Source organism: Gopherus evgoodei, chromosome 1 (genome assembly GCF_007399415.2).
Source record: "Gopherus evgoodei ecotype Sinaloan lineage chromosome 1, rGopEvg1_v1.p, whole genome shotgun sequence".
NCBI lineage: Eukaryota > Metazoa > Chordata > Testudines > Testudinidae > Gopherus > Gopherus evgoodei.
The window spans coordinates 169,696,895-169,719,409 of record NC_044322.1 but is presented as its reverse complement, the minus strand read 5'-3'; the positions used below and the strand labels follow the sequence as shown (position 1 = coordinate 169,719,409).

The 22,515-nt window shown below is 40.3% G+C and overlaps 1 protein-coding gene across 1 annotated transcript in view; it reads right to left on the bottom strand.

The window, feature by feature from the left end:
• LTN1 (listerin E3 ubiquitin protein ligase 1) overlaps positions 1–22,515 on the bottom strand; it is a 49,288-nt gene that overhangs the window by 9,015 nt on the left and 17,758 nt on the right. Inside the window, exons 12-23 of the mRNA XM_030579544.1 lie at positions 21,239–21,431; positions 19,569–19,808; positions 15,042–15,195; positions 14,624–14,774; positions 11,587–11,788; positions 7,364–7,523; positions 7,003–7,107; positions 6,572–6,714; positions 3,933–4,068; positions 2,795–2,939; positions 1,547–1,760; positions 195–432 (exon numbers count right to left, since the gene is read on the bottom strand). Of these exons, the coding sequence (XP_030435404.1) occupies positions 195–432; positions 1,547–1,760; positions 2,795–2,939; positions 3,933–4,068; positions 6,572–6,714; positions 7,003–7,107; positions 7,364–7,523; positions 11,587–11,788; positions 14,624–14,774; positions 15,042–15,195; positions 19,569–19,808; positions 21,239–21,431 (2,081 nt within the window). The remainder of the gene's footprint in view (positions 1–194; positions 433–1,546; positions 1,761–2,794; positions 2,940–3,932; positions 4,069–6,571; positions 6,715–7,002; positions 7,108–7,363; positions 7,524–11,586; positions 11,789–14,623; positions 14,775–15,041; positions 15,196–19,568; positions 19,809–21,238; positions 21,432–22,515) is intronic.

The following is a 22,515-nucleotide window of genomic DNA, read 5'->3' as shown; positions in this document are numbered from 1 at the left end:
TTAATACATTAGTCTAAAATTACTCAGTATTTACAGTGAATATATGTATATCAAAGTTCACTACATGTACATAAATTACCACTTAGTGAGTTTTCTAAATGGAAAACTATTTTACTAGTCTCCTCACATTTCAAAATGCAAAATTTTACAGAGTTTAAAAACAGAGAGGGAAAGATCACTGGTTGATTCCTTACTTATATAGCATGTGGTAGACAGTGATTTGTACAGGTCTAGCTCGGAAGAGCAGCAATGGAGATAATGTGTTTAACAAAGTCTGTAGGTTATCTGGGAGGTTTGTTTTCTGGCCAGCAACAAACTTGGCTGGCAGTTTGTGGTTCAACAATTGGTCCTTTGAAATGTATGTTAGAACTTCACCTAAGGACTTCAGTATAGAGTTCTGAAAGGATTTTTCAGATGGATCTTTGCTTTCCCCTGTTCAGAATGGAGAAAAACAGCAAGTTACATTTGTAGCTCGGTTTGTTATGGTTACAAGTGGGTTCAGTCACAGACAACTAAGGCACACTATTTCCACTTATCTAAATTATCCAATTCTAAATATTCTTAAAAATCGAAGTGTAATTATATATCCCTTAAATATTTTTCAGTGATTGTTGCTCATCCATTATAGATTCATAGACTCTAGGTCTGGAAGGGACCTCGAGAGGTCATCGAGTCCAGTCCCCTGCCCTCATGGCAGGACCAAATACTGTCTAGACCATCCCTGATAGACATTTATCTAACCTACTCTTAAATAGCTCCAGAGATGGAGATTCCACAACCTCCCTAGGCAATTTATTCCAGTGTTTAACTACCCTGACAGTTAGGAACTTTTTCCTAATGTCCAACCTAAATCTCCCTTGCTGCAATTTAAGCTCATTGCTTCTTGCTCTATCCTTAGAGGATAAGGTGAACAAGTTTTCTCCCTCCTCCTGATGACACCCTTTTAGATACCTGAAAACTGCTATCATGTCCCCTCTCAGTCTTCTCTTTTCCAAACTAAACAAACCCAATTCTTTCAGCCTTCCTTCATAGGTCATGTTCTCAAGACCTTTAATCATTCTTGATGCTCTTCTCTGGACCCTCTCCAATTTCTCCACATCTTTCTTGAAATGCGGTGCCCAGAACTGGACACAATACTCCAGTTAAGGCCTAACCAGCGCAGAGTAGAGCAGAAGAATGACTTCTCGTGTCTTGTTTACAACACACCTGTTAATGTATCCCACAATCACGTTTGCTTTTTTTGCAACAGTATCACACTGTTGACTCATATTTAGCTTGTGGTCCACTATGACCCCTAGATCTCTTTCTGCCATACTCCTTCCTAGACAGTCTCTTACCATTTTGTATGTGTGAAACTGATTGTTCTTTTCTAAGTGGAGTACTTTGCATTTGTGCTCTTTAAATGCTGTCTAACAACTACATGAATAGAGCACTCAATATATTAAAGTCAAACTTAGTCTGTCAGCTATTCTACTTAAAAATACCTCTACTTAGGTCACTGGTCATATCAAGCTACTATCCTGCTTATCATTTGTCATATACTTGCCTGTGACTTTTACCAACAAAGTTAACAACAAGTTGTGAATGCCTTCAGAAAAGAATTCCTTCCATTCACTGATCAGGTTCATAGGAAGATTTTGGATAGCCTCAGGAGTTGCTGCCTGGAAGTATGCACTAAGGGCAGAAGCCAAGTCACAGCTGACACAGGCAAAAATTTGCACCAGTGGAACATGATAAAGCGAATGGTTTTCCCTTGTTGTCTGGAAAAAAAATGGCAGTAATTTCACAGTCCTCACTCTGCTTTAAGACAGTTATTTTATACTACATTTATACAGAGTTATACATCACTATAGAATTTGTAGTTCATTAAGTGATTTGAGATGTTTGACGGAAAAGCAAGAGTCAGTTACCTCTACAAAATATACTATATGAGAATTAGTAAATAAGACAAATCTGTGCTCATGCCACTGCAGAGCTCCTGGTATTTGACCTCACAATGTTATTTAAAAACTTCTGCTGGATCCCAATGAAAGTAAATGAAATACAGTAAGTTTCCCCAGCTCTTATCAAGGTTTAGAATAATGGGTTGTTTCCATTTTTACACAACCCATTACATAATGGTAGGCAGAAACTGCCACCAAGTGGATTCAAATAGTAATGTGTGTATCTGCAACATTAAACCTTACACGGCCAAGTAGGCCAAAACCATAGTTTAAAAAAAGCACCCGTTCCCTCTCAAATATAAAAAAACTTCATAAACTTCATTCATTAAATCATTTCCACATTGTGGAAAACTTACATTCAACCAGAAATTACTAAAATGGTGCCCACTCCCTTGGACAAAAATCAATCCCCTCCCTCAAATTGGGCTCCTGCTTTTATTTTTATTCTGTCAAGATCCAGAAAGTAATATGACTAACTATTGAAAATCCTCTAAAATGATATGTCTATATAGCAAGTCCACAAATATGGCTGCCATTATGTTTTGGGCCACTGTCTTTAAATTAACATCCATCCTTCCAGTTTGTAATGATACTGGTGTAAAATGAATATGTTTCTAGCCAAGGTAGATGATGCAACCCCTGTACTTATATTACGTAAAGCACTTTCACACCCTTCAGACGAAAGCTGCAATAAGAACATACAGAGAAAGGTATTAAGGCTTAAGTATCTTTTCTTTAGCTTCCTTATTTTAAATACAGGAAAAAAAAAACTAGTCTAGTGTCAAATGAATAAGTGTTGAATGTCCATTCTGAGAGTCCTATTTCAGTAGCAATGATACTTATCATATTACCTCTAACCAAGCCAGCATGGAGCACATTATGAAGTCCCACTCATTGTCCATCAGTGGAGACGTGGAATATTTTAGCAACAGTGGAAAGTAACGGATCATCTCTATATTGAAACCAAGCAACTGAGGCGTTGCTTCTTTAAGATTGCTGCAACAGAAGTACAGAAGTTAAAACCATCCTCATTAATGCAGAGGAATACAATATTTCTGTTCTAGCCTTAGTGTTTCCTCTTAGGCCAAATTCAAATTCTATATTGGAATCTGGGTAAGTGTTTAAAATACCCTTGCTTTCTTTGAGGTTAGTTCCTCTGACTAATAAGTCTACATAACAAGAACAAGATAAACCAACATACAAACAAATAAGAAATTCTGTGATTCTAGACAGGCCACCAACTACACATTATACTTATCTATTTGCTCAAATAATAACCTAATGTAAATCAGTAAGTTTAGTAACTGAAACTACGGTTTGCATTATACTCAAGGATACAATTCAACATGAGTTTACAAGATTTAATGATTTCCTGTAGCCAATAAAATATATGAATGAATCACACAGAGTTTAGTTTCAAGTGCAAGCACCTGGGTGCACAAATCCCACAAGTTAATATATGAATTGATACACAAACACCTACAATGATTGCCTACTTTAAATGCATAATGCAGGCACAATGAAATTCTCTTGCCAGTTCGTCCCCATTTCATGACAACATTACACAGATCTCTTCAGTAAACCCAAGGTGGATGAACTTCAGACAAATGAAAGTATTTCTTCTCTGCATGTTAAGTCTTTGGTCAGATTTTCAGGCCCAGATTTCTAAAATACAGGTCCTGAAATTCACCTCCCAAGTCTTTATTTAGGTATCTAAATAAGTGATCTGATCGTCCAAGTGCTGGGTATGCAGAAGCTGCTGGACGCTCAACCCTTTTGAAAATCCAGCTATTTATTAAGGTTCTTCATCAAGGATGTAACCCCCAATCCTAAAAAGACGTATGCATGTCTTCAAGCATTCAAGTAGTCCTACTGAATGGGAACTTTAAAAAATAGATTTTTGTCTTTAAACTCTTTATCCTTCTAAATAGGCTGATTTAAAATACATAGTAAGATTTGGCTATGTTAAGTTATAGCAAAATTACCCACCAGCTGAAAAGGAAGCTGTCCTCATTATCATTTCTCCATGACATAATGATTTTTAGTATTCCAGGCAGTAGCTCTCGACAATCAATGCTTCCACTGTGTAAACAGCAGTTTAAAATGGCAAGATATCCAAAAGCTCCTACAATACAGTAAAATACCATGTAAAAAGCACATATAACATGTTGAATGCTCTTGAATATATTCATGTATTTATTAACAAGACAACGCCAGCATAAGAAAGAAAAAGTGCATATCCAATTACTACTTTTTGTTTGTATCTTACATATACAAACATACAAAAATTTATTCTGGACAATATTTAGATTTCTCTTATTCTTTCGGTAGTTAATCCGCTATTACGGTTAAATGTTATGATAGGTTTACACAGTTAATGATAGAAGTGATTAAAAAATGCAAACTCAGGTTCCAACAGCACATTTATCCTTTGCAGCACAAACAAAGAGCAATAGGTTAAACCAGGGGCAGGCAACCTTTTTGGCCCAAGAGCCACATCAGGGAATAGAAATTGTATGGTGGGCCATGAATGCTCACTAAATTGGGGTTGGGGTGCGGGAGGAGTGTGGGCTCTCGGGTGGGGCTGGGGATGAGGAGTTGGGGTGTAGGAGGGTGCTCTGGGATGGGACTGAGGGGTGCAAAGGGCAGGAGGGAGATCAGAGCTAGGGCAGGGGTGCGGGAAGGGGTGCAGGTTTCAGCTGGGGGTGCGGGCTGAGGATGAGAGGTTTGGGGTTCAGGAAGGTGCTCCGAGCTAGGATTGAGGGGTTTGGAGAGCAGGAGGGGGATCAGGGCTGGGGTAGAGCTTGGGGCATGGGGAGAGGCTCAGGGTGCAGGCTCTGAGCAGCGGTTAACTCAAACGGCTCCTGAAAGCAGCGGCATGTCCCTTCTCAGGCTCCTATGCGTGGAGCAGCCCCCAACCCTGCTAGCGCCAGAGCAGGCCATGCAGCTGCTTCTGGGTGCTGCGTGGTATGGCCCCTGACCCAGCGCCCTGGCTGGAGCACCGGAGCAAGGCCGAGCTGCGTGGTGCTGCCCCGACCCTGCGCTCCGGCCAGAGCGGGGCCAAGCCACGTGGTGTGGGTTGAGGGCCAGCTTAAAACAGCTCATGGGATGGATCCAGCCCACAGGCCATAGTTTGCCCACCCCTGGGTTAAATTATACATTTAATGAGATAATTAGAAAAAGAAAATATTGCACATATGCAACATGCAGAAAAGAGACACCTATGTTAACTGTGAATCCTTATTACTGCATTAATGTATTTTTTCCATTTAAATTTCCATTTTAAAAGAAAGAAGAAAATATGCATTTACACCTCCTGGAGAATAGGTACATTTTTTACAAGCACCATACCAATGACGTGAGCATTCCATTAACTGCCCTCTTTATATGTGCAATCAAGGAGCATACACCTCACACAAGTTCTGGTGCTGTATTTACAAAAACTTTACCAGCTCTTTCATGAAGTGAGTAGAGTACAGACTCAATGGGGAACTCATTCCTTGACAAATGTTTAGAAACTGGGCACACATTTCTTGGCCAGGACCCTTTGGAGAAATAGGATGAGGCAGAATGGGACATGTGGACCAGAGGAGCTGACTGGGAATCTGTTCTCCTCAGTCACAGAGGAGTGTGCTGAAGAGACTCATGGGGATCTCCTATACAACCAGGGAATAGTCTACGACTCACTCCCCTGTTATCTACTTAAAATTTCCCAGGTCCAGCCCTGGTGGCCCAAATGCAGTCTCACAAGCAAAGATAGAGAGCCCAGAAAATGTTAACTGAATGTATAACCCAATGATAATATAGTCAAATACACACCAGTTGTGTGGAAAATAAAGAATCTGATGGGGCAGGAAAATTCAAGATTCTGATCAACTGTTCCCCCTTAACCAGTGTTTAACATTCACATTTACAAAGCCTTTACAATATGTTTATTTGCAAGTGCTCAAAGATACAACACAGTTTTGCCCAAATGGTCATGAATTTGTTTTGACAATGCTACGATTTTCAAATACAGCAAGAGATATACTCCTCACTGAGGAACAGTCATATGACAAGTATCAAGTTTTTAGGTAGCTTGGTCAATAAGAGCATGGCCAAAAATGAATGAAAACAAGGAAGAAGAGGGAGGAAGAGTGTTTTGTTTTTTATTTTAACTACATCATACTCAAACACCTCAAAGGATTTTTCTTATACTTTCCCACAAAATTCCTCTTTGGGCAGAAACCCAACTATTAAAAGTTTAGGCTCAAAGGGATAATTTTCCAGAAAGTTACACCTTTTCAAAGGCGACATAGGGCACTTAGAAGTCTAAGTCACATTAATTCATACTGCAACAAAAAAATCTGGACCTGGGTCATTTGTTTCCCATTCTGGAAAGGCCATGTGGGTAATACTTAGTTATATATATGAGAACAGTCCTTAATAGTTTATAAAACTGTTGGTACAACATGTAATCAAGACAAAGATAATGCAGTTTCGTTCCATTAACAACAATTTGTCTGTAGTAAACAGTTGCCTTACCAAATAGTCTATGAAGCATTACTACGAATAAATTAATTACAAATTTGTCCCATCTTAAATTAATAAACCAAACTGGCTGAAGAGTGTATAGTTATGTTACTGACCATCAGTACTGATGAGCTCGGTTTGCATGCATGCCATAAGTTTAGCAGTACACTGGATAACTAGTTCTTCCTTTTCTTCTTCGGGTAAAAATGGAGACAGGCTCTGAACTGTATGTAAGTTGCCTTCGGTTAATGGGAAAAACCTGTTCATGTAAACAAGACGCCAAGAATGAAATGGGGAAACAAAGTTCAGTTTTATTATAGGAAAATGTAAATTGGCTCCTAGGGATCATGGTTCAAAGAAGGATTATTTCATATTCTGCTTCTTTCAAGCCATTTTTATACAGTAAATTGCATTTATTTTACACTGCATATATACATGATAAACAGTACCCATCCTACATATTTCATTCATCAGAACCAGTAGCAATACAGTATCAACAACATTCACTCACAACTACAAATAATTATGAATTGTAGTATTAGAATACCCTTCAGTCATCTTATAAAGTTGTTTTATTTCACTGGATGCAATATTCTTTGTATGGATCACTCTAACCATGGCTAAGGCCCAAAGTCTTCCACACTCTTTTGATCTACAGAAGAAAAAGAGGAAAAAAAAGAACTATTTAATTTACATGTAGATTGTATGCATACACACACACCCTACATATGTGAACATATCAAGGAAAAGACCTTAATGAAAGAAGTCGGAATGAAATCACATCGGTAAAAGCAATCTCTATAATAGATCACATCAGTAAAAGTAATAATCTCTATCGTGCAAATGCCAAAGCCAGAATAAGTCAGGAATGTTGTATTTCATCAAGTATTTTCTAAATCTGTACCTACCTGTTAAATAATATTTGCAGAAGGTTGGTTGTATTACCAAATGCACTTAAGTCCTCATATGTAATACTGATTACTTGAAGCATGTTGAGAAATTCAAGGAGGAGACAAGGAGGATCATCAAGTTCTTCAATCCACTGCAAAGAGTATAGCAGTTCTGCAACTAATCAAACCAACAAAAGTATCTGTTTTAATATATGCATGATGTATGCGGAGAGCCTCTGCTTACATTTCCATGTATCTCGGAAACAACAGAAAAACGCTTACATTCACACATGACTTCAGGTGATGAAAGGAATGAGCTGGACTCCTGGCACCAACACTTATGTACTCTGGGGTTAACAATAGGTAAGCATGGAAAGGACTCTAGTTAGTGACTCTTCTCCTACACCTTCATATTTTTTTCCTCTTCTTGGCTCTAATTTTCCTGACTGCTGCTCCTAAACTAGGCAGTCAAGACCGAATTTCAGATAGTAACCCCAGTCTGAAGTTAGAAACCAGTTAAAATTACTGTGTGTTTGTTTCTTTTTCATCCTCTTATGAAGGACCACACTGAGAAGTTACATTCCTCTTCAATAGCAACAGAAGAAGAACATGGAGTGGCATCACTACTTCATAAAATGCATGTCAATGGTCAGATCTGATTTAAAAATATGAAAATAATTAAGCCACTTCACAAGTAAAAGCGACTGAACAAGACGGAGGTATGGATGGAGTGATGAGGATATAAAAAATGGTTGCAATAACATCTCCGATCTCATGCCTGTCATAAACGGATAGTTAAGAGTTAATAGAACAGAAGTACTTCATGTCTCTTTTGCCTGGAAAGGGTTAACAAGATCAGTGAGCCTGGCTGTCACCTGACCAGAGGACCAATCAGGGAACAGGATACTTTCAAATCTTGAGGGAGGGAAGTTTTTATGTGTGCTGTTAGTTTTTGGTGATTGTTCTCTCTGAGTTCTGAGAGTGACCAGACGTTCAATCAGGTTTCTCTCCAATCTCCCTGATACAGGTTCTTATAGATTCAAAATAGTAAGTACTAGGTGATAAGGCGAGTTAGGCTTATGTTTGTTTTCTTTATTTGCAAATGTGTATTTGGCTGGAAGGAGTTCAAATTTGTATTTTGCTGAAAGGGTTTTAATTTGTACTTGTATACTTAGGCTGGGAGGGTATTCCCAGTGCCCACAGCTGAAAGACCCTGTAACATATTCCTTCTTAAATTTACAAAGATAATTTTTACTGTTTTTTCTTTCTTTAATTAAAAGCTTTTCTTGTTTAAGAACCGGATTTTTTTTTATTCTGGTGAGACCCCAGGGGACTAGGTCTGGATCCACCAGGAAATTGGTGGGGAGAAAGGAGGGAAGGGGGAGAGAAAGGTTAATTTTCTCTCTGTGTTAGGATTACTTTCTCTCTCAGGGAGAATCTGGGAGGGGGAGAGAGAAGGAGGGGGGAAGGTGGATTTTCCTCTCTATTTGAGATTCAAGGAGTTTGAATCACAGTGATCTTCCAGGGTAACCCAGGGAGAGGAAGCCTGGGAGAGGCAACGGTGAGGGAAAGGGTTTACTTTCCTTGTGGTAAGATCCAGAGAGACTGGGTCTTGGGGGTCCCCGGGCAAGGTTTTGGGGGGACCAGAGTGTACCAGGCACTGGAATTCTTGGTTGGTGGCAGCGCTACAAGTACTTAGCTGGTAATTGAGCTTAGAGGAATTCATGCTGGTACCCCATCTTTTGGACGCTAAGGTTCAGAGTGGGGAATTATACCATGACAATGCCTAACACTCAAGTATGTACCAATATACCTGGATACACTGCATGTATGCTCATCATGCAGGAGGCAGTCTTTTGGGATAGCTAGTATTTAAGAACAACTATTTTTACCTCAGTGTATGCTAAGAGGTTAGTTGAGAGAGTATGAATACAAGCAAAAAGGAAAGGCCAGAAGGGTTCTAGATATATAAACATCACACTAAAAGATACTTGTGCACTTAAAGCAGGATCAGAACAACAACTGTAAAAGATATAGGATAAAGTAATAATGTCAGCTATATTCCAGACCTTTCATTAATAATTGCTTCCACCAATTAATACAATTTGGTTCACAACTACAATATAAAATCAACTGCTCTTTAGTTTTACCATTCTCGGGGTATGGCTACATTATGGGATTATTCCGATTTTACATAAACCGGTTTTGTAAATCAGATTGTATAAAGTCGAGTGCACGCGGCCACACAAAGCACATTAATTCAGTGGGGTGCGTCCATGTACCGAGGCTAGCGTCGATTTCTGGAGCGTTGCACTGTGGGTAGCTATCCCATAGTTATCCCATAGTTCCCGCAGTCTCCCCAGCCTATTGGAATTCTGGGTTGAGATCCCAATGCAAAAACAGTGTTGCGGGTGATTCTGGGTAAATGTTGTCACTCAATCCTTCCTCCGTGAAAGCAACGGCAGATAATCATTTCGCGCCCTTTCCCCCTGGATTGCCCTGGCAGACGCCATAGCATGGCAACCATGGAGCCTGTTTTGCCTTGTCACTGTCACCGTATGTGTACTGGATGCTGCTGACAGAGGCAGTACTGCAGTGCTACACAGCAGAATTCATTTGCCTTTGCAAGGTAGCAGAGACGGTTACCATCCCTATTGCACCGTCTGCCATTGTATACTGGCGATGAGATGACGGATATCAGTCGTTTTCTACCACCTGCTGCTGTCATGGGTGCTCCTGGCTGGCCTCGCCGAGGTCGGCCTGGGGCGCATGGACAAAAATGGGAATGACTCCCTGGGTCATTCCCTTCTTTATGTTTTGTCTAAAAATAGAGTCAGTCCTGCCTAGAATACGGGGCAATTGTACTAGAGAACCAGAGAGCACAGCCGCTCCATGTCAGAGCCCCAGAGATCCTGCAGAAATGATGAGCTGAATGTTATTCTAGGGGGTGCCCCTGCAACAACCCCACCCATTGCTTCCCTCCTCCCCCAACCCTCCTGGGCTACCATGGCAGTGTCCCCCCATTTGTGTGATGAAGTAATAAAGAATGCAGGAATAAGAAACTCCAGCTGCTATGATAGTTGAGGCAGGACATTAAACGGTGGGGGGGAAAGGAGCCCAGCATCCCGTTGCTATGATAGTTCAGACAGTACAGAATCTTTTCTTTAGACATGAAAGGGGTGAGGGTGCTGATGGAGCTCAGCCCCCAGTTGCTATGATGAGGACGGTTACCAGCCGTTTTGTACCATCTGCCGGGAATGACTGGGAGTCATTCCCATTTTTACCCAGGCGCCCCCGGCCAACCTCACCGAGGCCAGCCAGGAGCACTCACGGGCTGATGATGAAGATGGATATCAGTCATATTGCACCATCGGCCACCGGGAAGGGGATGCTGGTGTTCAGCGTTGCAGCACCCCGTCTACCAGCAGCATGCCGTAGACATAGGGTGACATTGAAAAAAGGCGAGAAACGATTTTTTTCCCTTTTCTTTCGTGGTTGGGGGAAGGATGTAAATTACCGACATATACCCTGAAACACCCGGGAAAATGTTTTTGAACCTTCAGGCATTGGGAGCTCAGACAAGAATGCAAATGCTTTTCGGAGACTACGGGGACTGTGGGATAACTGGAGTCCTCGGTACCCCCTCCCTCCCTCCATGAGCGTCCATTTGATTCTTTGGCTTTCCGTTACGCTTGTCACACAGCACTGTGCTGTGGACTCTGTATCAGCCTGGAGATTTTTTCAAATGCTTTGGCATTTCGTCTTCTGTAATGGAACTCTGATAGAACTGATTTGTCTTCCCATACAGCGATCAGATCCAGCATCTCCCGTACGGTCCATGCTGGTGCTCTTTTTGGATTTGGGACTGCATCGCCACCTGTGCTGATCAGAGCTCCATGCTGGGCAAACAGGAAATGAAATTCAAGAGTTCACGGGCCTTTTCCTGTCTACCTGGCCAGTGCATCCGAGTTCAGATTGCTTTCCAGAACGGTCACAATGGTGCACTGTGCGATACTGCCCGGAGGCCAATACCGTCGATTTGCGGCCACACTAACCCTAATCCGACATGGCAATACCGATTTCAGCGCTACTCCCCTCGTCGGGGAGGAGAACAGAAATCGGTTTAAAGAGCCCTTTATATAGCTATAAAGGGCTTCGTTGTGTGGACGGGTGCAGGGTTAAATCGGTTTAATGCTGCTAAATTCGGTTTAAACGCGTAGTGTAGACCAGGCCTCACTTACTTATATTTTCAATTTTTTTCCTTTCTGCGTTGTGATTTTCAAACATCACCTCATGGTCCTGTATAAGTAGTGCCATTTTACTTAACAATGCTGCAGTGCACAGATGGTTTGGAAGTTTAGTGGTTTTGCATAGCTTAACCTCTGTTCCTGAGTGCGTGCAGTTCATACTCAGTCTTCCTTCCAAAAGAGGTTTGTGTAACCACTGTAACAAACACAAGAAAGGAGCTGTCCACAATTACATGTAATTTTTACAGAATAATACAAAGGCTCAGGCATTTGTGTAACTTTTCAAATTCAAAATTACTTACAATGTCACTTAAAGTTCCCACATTATGATTCCCAAGTGTTCATAACAAATAGCCGGTAAAGGTACCATAACTGGAGAACTATTCCCAACATAGGGCTAATTGCTGTAGCAAGGTTATTGGTGGGGGATTCCTAATTTAAATTTAAAATCCTTTTCTGTCTAATTTCAGTCATATTGCCAGCCAAATTAAAGAGACACTTGTAACTTCAAAATTGCATTTATGTCTGAAAATTGTATATACAGTATAGCTGCAAATAATAGATTCATAGATTCATAGACTCTAGGACTGGAAGGGACCTCGAGAGGTCATCGAGTCCAGTCCCCTGCCCTCATGGCAGGACCAAATACTGTCTAGACCATCCCTGATAGACATTTATCTAACCTACTCTTAAATAGCTCCCGAGATGGAGATTCCACAACCTCCCTAGGCAATTTATTCCAGTGTTTAACTACCCTGACAGTTAGGAACTTTTTCCTAATGTCCAACCTAAATCTCCCTTGCTGCAGTTTAAGCCCATTGCTTCTTGTTCTATCATTAGAGGATAAGGCGAACAACTTTTCTCCCTCCTCCTGATGACACTCTTTCAGATACCTGAAAACTGCTATCATGTCCCCTCTCAGTCTTTTCTTTACCAAACTAAACAAACTCAATTCTTTCAGCCTTCCTTCATAGGTCATGTTCTCAAGACCTTTAATCACTCTTGTTGCTCTTCTCTGGACCCTCTCCAATTTCTCCACATCTTTCTTGAAATGCGGTGCCCAGAACTGGACACAATACTCCAGTTAAGGCCTAACCAGCGCAGAGTAGAGCGGAAGAATGACTTCTCGTGTCTTGTTTACAACACACCTGTTAATGTATCCCAGAATCACATTTGCTTTTTTTGCAACAGGATCACACTGTTGACTCATATTTAGCTTGTGGTCCACTATGACCCCTAGATCTCTTTCTGCCATACTCCTTCCTAGACAGTCTCTTACCATTCTGTATGTGTGAAACAGATTGTTCCTTCCTAAGTGGAGCACTTTGCATTTGTCTTTATTGGACTTCATCCGGTTTACCTCAGACCGTTTCTCCAATTTGTCCAGATCATTTTGAATTCTGACCCTGTCCTCCAAAGCAGTTGCAATCCCTCCAAGTTTGGTATCGTCTGCAAACTTATGAAGCGTACTTTCTATGCCAACATCTAAGTTGTTGATGAAGATATTGAACAGAGCCGGTCCCAAAACAGACCCCTGCGGAACCCCACTTGTTATACCTTTCCAGCAGGATTGGGAGCCATTAATAACTACTCTCTGAGTATGGTTATCCAGCCAGTTATGCACCCACTTTATAGTAGCCCCCTCTAAATTGTATTTGCCTAGTTTATCGATAAGGATATCATGCGAGACCGTATCAAATGCCTTACTAAAGTCTAGGTATACCACATCCACCGCTTCTCCCTTATCCACAAGACTCGTTATCCTATCAAAGAAAGCTATCAGATTGGTTTGACAAGATTTGTTCTTTACAAATCCACGCTGGCTATTCCCTATCACCTTACCACCTTCCAAGTGTTTGCAGATGATTTCTTTAATTACTTGCTCCATTATCTTCCCCGGCACAGATGTTAAACTAACTGGTCTGTAGTTTCCTGGGTTGTTTTTATTTCCCTTTTTATAGATGGGCACTATATTTGCCCTTTTCCAGTCTTCTGGAATCTCTCCCGTCTCCCATGACTTTCCAAAGATAATAGCTAGAGGCTCAGATACCTCCTCTATTAACTCCTTGAGTATTCTAGGATGCATTTCATCAGACCCTGGTGACTTGCAGGCATCTAACTTTTCTAAGTGATTTTTAACTTGCTCTTTTTTAATTTTATCTTCTAAACCTACCCCCTTCCCATAAGCATTCACTATGTTAGACAATACTAGGAGTATTATACTCTGACAGCAGTTAAGGAAAATAGATGTATGTTTTTTTCAGTTTACTCTGCCTATTTGACAACACTTTCAGACCAGTCAGTTTCAGTGTTTTCTCTCTATATCCCTAAATCAGTTGAAAAGACTATAAACAGCTGCAGAGGAACAATACAAGCCTTATAAAAGGATTATTTTTAAATAGGATTTACTTTTAAGAGGTCATTATCAGAAACTGCATTTTTTAACCCAGTAAATCGCAAAATAAAGCAAGTTGACAGTGTCCTTTAAACAGTATTTTATGTAGAATCCAAAAAGAAGGGAGTTTTTATATTTACGGATTTTGTACAGCATCATTCGGAACACAACAGCCTAAATGTTCTGTGCACGTATGGCCCTGCAGATGCATGCACATACCCTTACCTTCCCCTCCAGTATGGAAAGGGACTCATCCACCTCCGCTGCTTTCTCATCTGGACCTTGCTCCTACAAGCTTCTGAGCACTTTGGCCTTGATCCAGCTCAGCACTCAACATGTGCTTACCTGTACGTATTCACTGACTTCAGTGGGACTATTCCTATGCTTAGAGATAAGCACGTGCATAAGTGTGCTGGATCATGGCCAGAGTAGCATAGCACCATGCAGCCCTGAGCTCCTGCACCTCACAGGGGTTGGAACTAGACAGGCAATAGAAGGAGAGGCATACTTCACATCATTTCCAACCACACTGCTCCAGAGATTAAGCCAGAAAGGTTACAGAAAAAGCAGCCCAGCTTGTAGATACATCAGCTATTTCAATGTGCAGTAGCTTTCAGACTGCAGTCGTTTTCATACCTCCATGGGTAGAGATTCTCGCAACTTTTCCCATTCAGAGTTGTTTGGAGCAATACATCCAAAATAAGTTCCCAGAAGACAACCAGACAGTTCCCCAGCTTCCAGTAACTTAGTCAGCAAATCATTAACTGTGGAGATCAAAACCTGAAGGCTGAAAATGTGGGGGGAAAAATTCTTCCTGAGAAATTAAGTACAATCATGTGACAACAAGACACAACATTTCACATCAGTACCAGGCCACATCAATGGCTTTTCACTTTGCATTTTAGTTCATGCTGTTACCTCACAGACAGAATAATAAACATTTTAATTATTTAGGACCTAAGTATAAGCTGATGCTGTTAAAGGATTACTTTTTAATTGATTATTTCATATTTTAATATCCCAAAACAAACAGATACACAGTAAACATAGTTACCTTTTAACATCCAAAGAGGAAGACTGAATTTGATTCTTGACCCATAATGCAGATTTATGCAAGAAGGTGCTCTGTTTCTGCATATAGCCAACCTGATGCACAAGCGAATTTAGGCCAGATAACCAAGTGTGCTTTAGTTTATTGACAAGTAAATCTAAACACAAAAAAAAAAGGTAGTTAAAACATTAACTGCCAAATTACATAATGCATAATGGTGAGCACATTCACTACATCACTGTTCTCTTAATATGTGAAGTAGTGTTTCTCAAACTTTTTAGGTTGGTAACCAATTATTTGAAGTCAAAAATTTGCAGGACCCTCTTACATTTACTATAAAAGTAAGCAAAATATGTATATAATTGAAAAGTCAAGCATACAAAAGTTGTTAGGAAATGCCAGAATTAAGGATGCAACCTTAATTTGGCCAACTTGTGCATATGTATTATGATATTTTTAATTCCAGGCCTACATTTCTCTGATTCCATGTAAGAGACTTCAAGAGGCCATCAAGTCCAGCTCTCTGCACTGAAGGAAGGCCAAGTAAACCTAGACCATCCCTAGCAGCTGTTTGTCCAACCTGTTCCTAAAAACCTCGTATGACAGGGATTCCACAACCTCTCTTGGAAGCCTATTCCAGAGCTTAACAAACCTTACAGAGTTGGAAAGTTTTCCCTAATATCTAACCTAAATCTCCCTTGCTGTAGATTAAGTCCATTACTTCTTGTCTTACCTTCACTGGATATGGAGAACAGCTGATCTTCCTCCACTTTATAACTGCCCTTATCAGGTCTCCTCTCAGTCTTCTTTTTTCAAGACTAAACATGTCCAGTTTTTTTAAAACTTATCTCCATAAGTCAAGTTTTCTAAATCTTTTATCATTTTTGTTGCTCTCTTCCAAACTCTCTCCAATTCATCCATGTCCTTCCTAAAGCATAGCACCCAGAACTGGACACAGTACTCCCGCTAAGGCCTCGCCAGTGTCGGGTAAAGCAGGAAAATTACCTCCCATGTCTTACATAAAACACTGCTGTTAATAAACCCCAGAATATTCTTAATATTTTTTTTTTGCAGCTGTAGCACATTGTTGACTCTTATTCAGTCTGCGAGCTACTAGAACCTCCAGATCCAACACTTATCCAGTTATTCCCCATTTTGCAGCTGTGCATTTCATTTTTCCTTCTTCAGAAAAGCATTTTGCACTTATCTTTATTGGATTTCATCTTACTTCATCTCCAAATTGTCAAGGTTTTTTTGAATTCTAATTCTGTCCTCCAAAGTGCTTCCAACACCTCCCAGCTTGTCATCTGCAAATTTTATAAGCACACTCTCCACTCCATTATCCAAGTCACTAATGAAAAGATTGAATAGTATTGATCCCTGCGGGACACCACTAGATGCAACTTCCCAGTTTGACAGCAAAACCCTGATAAAATAGGCTCTGAGTATGGTCTTTCAACCAGTTGTGCACCCACCTTATAATAATTTCATCTAAATCATATGAGAATGTCATGTGGGACTATGTCAAAAGGTTTATTAAAAACAACATCTACTGCTTCTCCACTATCCGCTAGGCCAGTAATCTTGTCAAAGAAGGAAATTAGCTTGGTTTGGCATGATTTGTTCTTGACAAATCCAGGCTGGCTACTCCTTATAGCTCTATTATCCTGTAGGTGCTTACAAACTGAATGTTTAATAATTTGTTCCAGTATCTTTCCAGGTATTGAAGTTAGGCTGACTCATCTATAATTCTCTGGGTCCTTTGTTGCCCCTTTTAAATACAGGCAGTAGGTTTGCCCTTCTCCAGTCTTCTGGGATGTCACGCATCCTCCATGAGTTCTCGAAGCTAATTGCTAATGGTTCTGAGATTGCTTCAGCTAGTTCCTTACGTACGCTAGCCTGCATTTCATCAGGCCCTGCCAACTTGAATAAATTTATCTAAGTATTCTTATGCCTGCTTCTTTCTCTGTTTTGTGTTCCTTCTCCCTTGTTAATATTAATTGGGTGGAGTATCTGGTCACCACTAGCCCTTTTAGTGACGACTGAAGCAAAACAGGCATTAGACACCTCAGCCTTCTTGATATCGTCAGTTATTAGCTCTGTTTCCCCATTAAACGATGCACTCACACTTTCCTTTGTCTTCCTCTAGCTCCCAGTGCATTTGAAGAACCTCTTCTTATTGCCTCTTACGTCCCTTGCTAGGCGTAACTCACTCTGTGCTTTAGCCTTTCTGATTTTGTCCCTACATGCTTATGCTACTCTTCTGTATTCCTTCTTAGCAATTCGTCCAGATTTCCACTTTTTGTAGAATTTCTTTTTGATTTTCAGGTCATTACAGAGTTCCTGATGCAGCCATAGTGGTCACTTCTTATTCTTCCTATTGGGACAATTGGCAGTTGTGTGTTTAATATAGTCTCCTTGAGAAACTGCCAGCTCTCCTGCACTCCTTTATCCCTTCTATTTTCTTCCCATGGGATATTACCTACCAGTTCTGACTTTGTTAAAGTCTGCTTTTCTTAAGTCCATTGTTCTTATTCTGCAGTTCTCACTCCTTCCTTTCCCTAGGATCATGAAATCTGTCATTGTACGATCGCTTTCACCCAAATTGCCATCCAATCAGGGGTGCTGGAACAATTTTTATAGTGCGGGTGTGGAGAGCCAAACTGTAAAACTCTGTATATAATGGAAACCACTTCAAGACGGAAGGTGCTGCAGCACCCCCCGCACCGCTAGTTCCAGCACCTATGCAGCCAACTTCAGATTCATAACTAATTCTTCTCTGTTGGTCAGAATCAAGCCTAAAATGGCTGTCCACCTGGTTACTTCCTCCACTTTCTGAAACAAAAAGTTGTCCCCAAAGCACTCAAAGAACTTATGGGACGTTTTGTGTTTTGCCATATTATTTTTCCAACAAATGTCTGGATAGTTCAAGACCCTCATGACCACATACTATTTTTTCCTACAGGACCCACCCAAGCTTTAGTCAATGCACAGAATGGATGGTGCTCACTTGATGAGCAGCCATTCAATATTTTATTTTCTCCTCGCTGTTCAATGTGTGATCTCAGGCCTTATTTATTTCACACTATGCAAACTCTGTTCTAAAAACAGAATTATTAATTTCTTCATGGGCTTCACTATGGTGCTCTTTACTATATTATCAGAGTGTTTCACAAATACTAATGAATTTATTTTTATAATACTCCTGTGAGACGAGGGTGCAGCATTATCCTCATTTTACAGATGGGGAACTAAAGCACAGAGAGATTAAGGTAAAAGCATTCACTAATTTTGAGTATCCAATCTGAGATGCATAAAACCTGATTTTTCAGAGTTCAATGCATTATACAGCAATGTTCAAAGCACAGCTCTCATTGACTTCAGTTGCAACTGTGAGTGTTTAGCAAATCAGACCGTAGTTCTCAGCAAATCAGATACTGTAGTCTTTTTTCCCTTTCTTTTTTTTTTTTAAACAGTTGGTCATGATGCAATTTGATTAGCATCACAGAGGCACTCTGTGGCAGACACAGGGACAGACTCCAGTTCCCCAGGGCAGCACTCAGCTGCCTTAACCATGAGACCCTTCTTCCTTTTCCTGCAATCCCTTCCTTCATTTAGTCCACCTCTTCCAACTTCTTCAACAAATAAGGCACGGGTCCTACAGGCAACATCTCCTCCAATATGCAACCTGGCACAATGACTATCCATTGTCTTTCTCAGTAACAATTCACAGTCATTCTATGACTCTCTCTTGTCATCATGGACTAGGGAAAGAAAGCAAAAATGACTCTATAGCCTGGAGATTAGGGCATTCACCAGAGAGAAGGGAGACCCAAGTTCAAGTCCTGGCTCTAGTGACTAATTATTTATAAAAAAGTAGAACAGCTTCACGAGATGAGAGAAAGCCCCATATCAAAATATCCCATAGACCAGTAGCTTGGGCACTCCCCTGCAATGTGGGAGACTCAGATCCCTCCTTCTCATCAGTTAGAGGGGGGAACTGAATCCAGGTTTCCCGTATCCTAAGTGAGTGCCCTGACAAATGGGCCACAGTGTAAAAGGGAAGTACCACCATCAGCACCTGTTCCTGAATCCTTTCCTTTACTTTTGTCAAACTGTCTGAAAGTCTAAATAAAGTTTTCAGATCAAAACAAAATGTTTCAACATTACCAAAATGTTATAACTTCTTCAATTTGATTGAAACTATTTGGCAAATTAGACACAAATTTGTAAATAGTTCTGGTCAACCAGAAACTGCAACTATTCATCTGAAAAACGTCACACAGCTCTAGTTATAACTGACCAGTTGAGAAACAGCGATCCTGCTTTATGTGGATATTACTTAGGTAACATGTTGTGGATTTTTTTTGCACAAAACCTTAAATTTCTGGAGGTGGCTTTTCTCTACTACTGCCCTGAAGATCACCCTTTAATACAAACCAACATTAAACACATATGCAAATAAAATCAGAACAATAAATGTTCTAAAGTCAGATTTTAGTTTACAAAGTAATTCCTGCATTGGGTTACCTGACAAGTGTGTAGCATCCTGGCTCTGAGCACATAGTTGGAAAATAGTGAACAATAAGTCTTCAGAAGATGGCATCAGTAAGCACCCTTTAACTGAGCTGAAAAAGTTAGAGGCTACGTCACATATGAATGATACTGATGGTTCAGTATTTCCAGCTTCAGAAAGATCCTTAGCTTTTGAAAGAGCTGCTTGAAGTTTATCAATAATTCTTTCAACATAAATTTCACCAATCAAGGACTCTATTTAAAAAAAAAAAAAAAGACTTTATGATTACTGTGTGATAAGTAAGATCCGATGGAAGCCATCAGATGCTATAAACAGTCTTTGCCTGTTTTTCCAGATTCACTAATATTGAAAGCAAGATGAAGGGGAGTTCTGCTTTAATTTTGTATGTGCTACAGCTTGATTCATTTCACTCTAGTCAAAGATGTCCTAGCTCAGTGGTTCCCAACTTTTCTCGTCTGGCAGGTGCCAGACGAAGAACCATGGTGGCGGTTGAGCATCCACCGAAATGCCGCTGAAATTTGGCGGCATTTCGGTGGCGACGCCTCTGCATGATGCCGCTTGTGGCAGATGCTCGACCACCGGCCAGGACGCAGGCACATTTAGATGCCCCCGTGGGTGCCATGGCACCCGCGTGCACTGCATTGGGGACCCCTGTTCTAGCTCTTCAACACCTGATAGAACACACCCAACATATTCTGGGTAGTTTGTTACACAAGCATTTTGCACAAAATGAATGGTATACATGCAGCAGTACCTCCAGTTCCATAGCCATCCACTGAAATGCCTGACACTGACTCATGATAGGGCAAACATTCAATCCTGAAGCAGTGCATTAGGACTTTGAAGCCGGCAAGTCTGAATGACTTCTTTTCTGCGAGCAAGCTTTGGACACCCTCCTCTGGGACCCAACAGCAATAGACAATGGTATTATGAAGATCTATCTATTCTACAGTATGCATTCATCTGACTGGTGCATCTCTTGGGAAATGATGAACCACTTCTTGGGCATCAAAAAAGAATCCAGCCTTCAAATAAACTAGGGAACATTACTGCAAGCATTTTAATAAATACTGGCAAGCTAAACAAAATGATAGCACTATAAATACATTGACTTTAAAATTGGGTAATACACCAGAATATGAAATTCATTAATACCGAGGTGTATATCACACTTGCCACACAAGAGAAGCAACAGCTGGAACAGGCAGTTACTCACAAAGGTGTACCATATATCTCTCAGTGCATGTGCCCCAAATAAGGAGACTGAGGACTTATAAATTGTTTCTGTTGTCTGAGATCAGAGGGTTCAGATGTAGATCCATAACGCTTCTGATTTGACACTACTTTCTGAACAGTAAACTTCAGATGGTATGGTCTATTCTGCAGTCAATCATTTAGTAAATCCAATTTTTGCATTAAAGAATTATACAATGAGAGAAATGGAAAATCTAAAAAGAAACAAGATTAACACTAATCCTGTTAACAGATACATGGAAATGGAAATATATCAAGTGGCTACTCCAGGTTAGTTTTAATGAAATTAAAAGGCCATAATATACTAGCTTAGGTAAATATAAATAGAGAAGCAGCAAGATATTACAAAATGTGATATGGTGAAAAACCTCAAGAAGTTCTTCCCCCCGCCAAGTAGCAATTCACCTACCATTTTTAACATGCTGTGATAATACCAAGCTCAAGAGGGTCCATCTTTCTGAACAGTACAATTCCAATGAGGTTGTTGTGGTTTTCAAACCCTTATAGCACAGATCATCTGCTAGTATTACAAGCTTCTCCCCTAGTACGTCACCTTTCAGCCACTCAGAGACTAATGAATGTTTCACTGAGTCCGAGCACGCCTATTTACAAGAAAACAACTATTTTTGCAAGGTTAATAACTTTAAGGAGATAGGATTAGTAAGTATTAGCCTTTAGAGAAAATACTTCATTCCTATACATTAATGCCAAGTTATAAAGTCAGCATTTTTCCAGAAACTAATGCCAAATTATATACTGGCAGAAAAATTCTGCTACGTGATGAGCCAATAATTATAAATAATAAAAAATAGAAAACAGGAAGGAATTTTAAAGTGTGAGGCATCCATAAGTGAGGAGGGATGACACTGATACTGGGCATCAAGAGATCTGGGTTCAGTTCCCAGCTCTGCTACCAACTTCACATATCACTTCAGGCAAGACACAGATTTCTCTGTGCTTCTGTTCCCTATCTGTAAAAATGGGGATAATACTACTTTACTTCATAGGACTGTTGCAAGAATGAATGTATTAATGTTTCTGAGTTGCTCAGATAATATGGTGATCAATGCTATACAAATGCCTATAAAATAAAATAAGTTGGTCCTAATTAGACAGTATTTCTGGGGTTTCAAAATAGTGGTTGAATTTACACATCATGCATTCTAAAGTATATATGCACAGTGTGATGCTGTTTTGTCGAGAATAAATGGCTCAGGGGAATGGAAGTCTATATAACACATGCCACCCAACTGCCCACATTAGAGACTTCTATATATGAATGGACAAGGAGCCCCTCTACATCAGAGATGAGACATGCTGAAGATGGAAGTTTATAATACAGGCAATGCACTGCCTCTGTCAGTGGTTTTCAAATTTTTGTATTGGTGACCACTTTCACACAGCAAGCTTCTGAGTGTGACGTCCTTCCCATATAAATTAAAAACAGGGAGAAAGGGAAAATTTAATTTAATGTGGGCTCAGGGCTGTCAGCAACTCCAGTTTGAGAACCCCTGAAGAAGTGCTTCAGTTTCTAATGCTACCTACCATGGGTTTGTGAGAGAGGTGCTATATTTAAGTTATACTAAAACAGTACTGTTTCAAATTTAATTATAACTAGATTTTCAAACTGTGAAAATCAGACTAGTTTGTAGTTAGATTTAACTAACTGAAATCCTATCACTTAAA